Source organism: Mastomys coucha, chromosome X (assembly GCF_008632895.1).
Source record: "Mastomys coucha isolate ucsf_1 chromosome X, UCSF_Mcou_1, whole genome shotgun sequence".
Taxonomy (NCBI): domain Eukaryota; kingdom Metazoa; phylum Chordata; class Mammalia; order Rodentia; family Muridae; genus Mastomys; species Mastomys coucha.
The window spans coordinates 53,444,119-53,448,355 of NC_045030.1; the positions used below are offsets into that span (position 1 = coordinate 53,444,119).

The window sequence follows — 4,237 nt, forward strand, 5'->3', positions numbered from 1 at the left end:
TTGTTCCCCCTTCTAAGAAGGACTGAGGCATCTACTGATGCTTCTTCTTCCTTCTTGAGCTTCATGTGGTCTGTGAATTGCTCCACTATGTTCATGGCAGCCCTAATAACAATAGCCAGAAGCTGGAAAGAACCCAGATGTCCCTCAACAGAGGAATGGACCACAGAAAATGTGGTACATCTACACAATGGAGTACTACTCAGCTATTAAAAACAATAAATTTATGAAATTCTTAGGGAAATGGATGGGTCTGGAGAATATCATCCTGAGTGAGGTAACCCAATCACAAAAGAACACACATGGTATGCACTCTCTGAGAAGTGGATATTATCCCAGAAGATCGGAATCCCTAAGATACAATTCACAGACCACATGAAGCTCAAGAAGAATCATAAATTCTTAAGGCAGGGGTGAGGTGGAGATAGACTACATGTTTGGAGATCTTGTAACAGATGTCTTTGCTGCTCACTTCCATGGAACATGTGGGCTTTATCCTACGGGCAAAGAAAAGCTATTAAAAATTTCCAGGTTTCCCCATGTTGATATGGGGGCAGTAGTTATTTTTAATCTTTCTGAGTAGCAAACACACTAAACCAATTCTTCAGCTGGACTCAAAAACACTCATGTACGGCTGGAGCAGATGAGGCATTTCCACTCCGCATCTAAGCAGAAGGCAGCACCCCTGAGAGACTGAACAGTAATTATAATTCTACTCTAGATCCAGGTTTTAACCACAAGGAGTGTGTTCTGCAGGCTCTATTTCATAATTGAGGGTAATTACAAGAAGTTAAAACTAGATTAGAGACAATTAGGCCCCATATAACAAGGAGCTCCGTGGGTGGCCGGGAAGGGAGTAGGAAGAACCAGCTAGGAAAGTCTTTCCCAAACTGCCTGGCATTCTTGGACTCATGGTGTTAATGGAAGTTTGGGGATGGCTATCCTGCTTCTGGTGTTTCTAGAGGTAGCACCAGAAAGGACAGCAAGGGGCAGAGTTGATATTACTCAATTGGAGGTACTTGTGGCAGAAAGTAGGGATGGCCATGATACCAAGAAATGGTGTAGGAAGAAAAAGGATTTAAAAAGTATATTCAGTGTATCCAGGAAATATGCCTTATTTTACTTTATCTACCCATATCCATTGTTTTGACTAGTCATTGATTGGTTTAATCAACAAGTGATTATTGGCAACTATTCTGTGTGGAATGCTATGCCAGGAGAATTTAAAAGGAGTAAGGACATATCCCTGAGCCATAGATGAAGTAGTTTTCGTTGTTCAATGAATGAATGAAGTGTGGTCAGTCTTGAAATTATATATGTATATTCTTGGTAGTGTGTTTGCATGTATGTATACATATATATGTATACACTTTTATGTATACATGTATATGTATATGTATACTTGTGTATGTGTATATGTATACATACATACAACCAACAAGAATGGACTTGGCAAGTTGTGTTTATATGTATTTGTGCATAGTCTAAGTATATTCAGATGCACAGACATATGCATATATATGTAACAATAATAATGAAAATTAAGCTGTCAACTTAAGAAAGAGGGTGGGACATGACAAGACTTCAAAGGAAGGTAGCAGATGTTAGGTTGAAGGGAGGAAAGGGAGGGGGAACCATGATGCAATTCTATTTCAATTAGAAACATACTTTTCAAAAAAGAGTAATAAGGACAATGGTGCTCTTGTCTTTGAGAGATTTAACTGTTCAAATGAGTCCAGTAGTCAATAGCTGCACTAGCATTTTATCAGTAGAAAAGAAGGTGATCTAAAGAAACAAGACAGACAATGTAAGCTACAGTAGTTGGAATGTGGATGAAATTCAAGGCAAGACACAGTGAAGGGCCTTGCTAGGCAGAAGCTAAAGGAAGATAATAGGTAGTCCTGAAAGATGAAGAACAATGCATATAGCACAATGACCATGTATATGTGTGAAGTGTGGAGAGATTCTTGAAGGTATTGGCATATGGATACATACAGACATGGGTAGGTAATTTAACCAGGAAACCTTAATGCCAGCAAATAATTCTATCAACTTCTTTCATAAACACAGAAAAAGAAAACAAGAAAAGGAATAAGCATTTATGGCATGAAGCTGTTGTTTCAAGCTGGGTCTTTTTAATGATTGAAACATATCAATTGTACACAATAGCAGGTTTCATGTGGCATGTACCTATGTATGCATAATGTAATTTGATCATCTTTACCCTTTATTTTCTCACCCCTGCTCCCTTTGATCCTTGCTTTCTCCCAAGTACTCTCTTCTATTTTTAAATCATTTTAATATCTAGGTCCCATATATGAGAAAAAACATGATGTATTTCTCAGTCTTGTTTATTTTACTTACATGATGGTTTCCAGCCAAATCCATCGCTATTTTTTTTGTCAACAATGTATAAGTTTGGCTTTCTTTAGACTGAAATTCTCTCTCTCTCTCTCTCTCTCTCTCTCTCTCTCTCTCTCTCTCTCTCTCTCTTTCTCCCTCTCTCTCTCTCTCTCTCTCTCTCTATCTATCTATCTATCTATCTATCTATCTATCTCTTGCTTTCTCTCTCTCTGTGATATATGTGTATGCATGTACACAAATATGTATCTATATGAGTCAATATTATATTTTATCTATTTTGTAGTTGATAGACAGGAAGGTTGATTTTATATCTTGGTTCCTGTGAATGATCAAGTTTGGTGTTCCTACTTTCCCCTTAAAAGGAAACAACACATGAAAGAGTAGCCTGGTAGACTTATATCTATCTTGATAAATTTACTTGTTCTGTTCAGGAAATCAACTGAAACATTAGTCTGCAAAAACTTAAGGGAGAATCCCTCCTCTGCTACTGATTTCCCTGGAAGAAGGCAACAGCATTTGCTTGAAACCCCAAGCTGTGAATCAAGTATCTGGCCCCCTCTAAAGAAGCACAAACTCATGGGGGAAAGACTCTCTGGGGATGGAGAAGGCAATTAGGTCTTCATTAGATGCTTCCACTTACTCAGGAGTTTCTGCACTGCCTTTTTAACATCCTTGTTTCTCAAGCTGTACACGATAGGGTTGACCATGGGGGTGACCACAGTGTAGAGCAGTGAGAAGACCTTGTTTAGAGCCATGTCCTGAGTTGCTGTGGGTATAGCATACACAGTTCCCAGAGTTCCATAGTACAGAGAAACCACGATGAGGTGGGAGGAGCATGTGGAAAAGGCTCGGTGTTTTCCTGCAGTTGATGGCATCCTGAGGACAGCAATAACAATATTTATATAGGAGGCTACAGTGAGCAAGAAGGGTCCCATGGTGACAAAGGAGGCCATGAGGAAAGTAGTTTTTTTTACTTCCTCAGGATCAGAACAAGCCAGCTTCAGCACAGGGGCAAGGTCACAAAAGAAATGATCAATCTCATTGGATGCACAGAACTGGAGCTGGAAAGTCATTGTGACAGTAACAACAGGAGTTAGAAATCCACCCACCCAAGATCCGCCTGCAAGCAAGACACATGTGTGGAAGTTCATGAGAGTTGGGTACCGAAGTGGGCTGCAGATAGCAAGGTATCGGTCATAGGACATGCTTGCCAGGAGAAAACACTCAACTACAGCCATGGAGCCAAAGAAATAAAACTGAGCCACACATCCTGTAAAAGAAATTGCCTCTGGACCAGAGAGAAGGGTCTTCAGCATCTTAGGAGCAATGGAAGTTGTATACCAGATCTCAAGGAAGGAGAAATTAGACAGAAAGAAGTACATGGGAGTTTGGAGGCTTTGGTCACTGGAAATAACTATAAGGATGAGAATATTCCCCAGTAAGGTCATTATGTAGATTCCAAGAAATGTTCCAAAAAGGAAAAACTGTAACCCATGAAGGCTTCCAAATCCCAGAAGGAGAAATTCTTTGATTGCAGTCAGATTACCCATATCTATGAGATTCAAGCTCATGATCTGAGGAGAAGAAATATAAGCAACTGGCAAAAGAGCAAACATACTAGAAAGGAGCAGGAACACCATATATACTGTCTAGTACAGAAAGCCTCGTCTCCTTCCCACTAGGGGATATTCTGTATATGGTCTACTAGGCAGACTTACTCAGTAGCTGCTGGATTCCTTTTTTTTTCTTTTTTTTTATGATGAAATAATGGAGAAAGAAGTGACTAAAAGGAGGAGACCCTTATTTGTCTCATGCTTGAGGGACACAGTCCTTTGTGATGGAGGAAAGCACAGCATCAGGCTACTCTATGGTGGCC

The 4,237-nt window shown here is 39.8% G+C and overlaps 1 protein-coding gene across 1 annotated transcript; it reads right to left on the reverse strand.

Moving 5' to 3' along the window:
- Nucleotides 1-2,950: 2,950 nt before the first annotated feature.
- On the reverse strand, nt 2,951-3,993 carry LOC116092457 (olfactory receptor 1020-like). The gene has a single exon (XM_031373717.1). It carries the CDS (start codon nt 3,975-3,977, stop codon nt 2,973-2,975), a length of 1,005 nt encoding a protein of 334 aa, XP_031229577.1. The 5' UTR covers nt 3,978-3,993; the 3' UTR covers nt 2,951-2,972.
- Nucleotides 3,994-4,237: the final 244 nt, after the last annotated feature.

Coding starts and splice junctions, on each gene's coding strand:
- LOC116092457 (XM_031373717.1), bottom strand. CDS start 3,977: ATGTTTGCTCTTTTGCCAGTTGCTTATATTTCTTCTCCTCAGATCATG.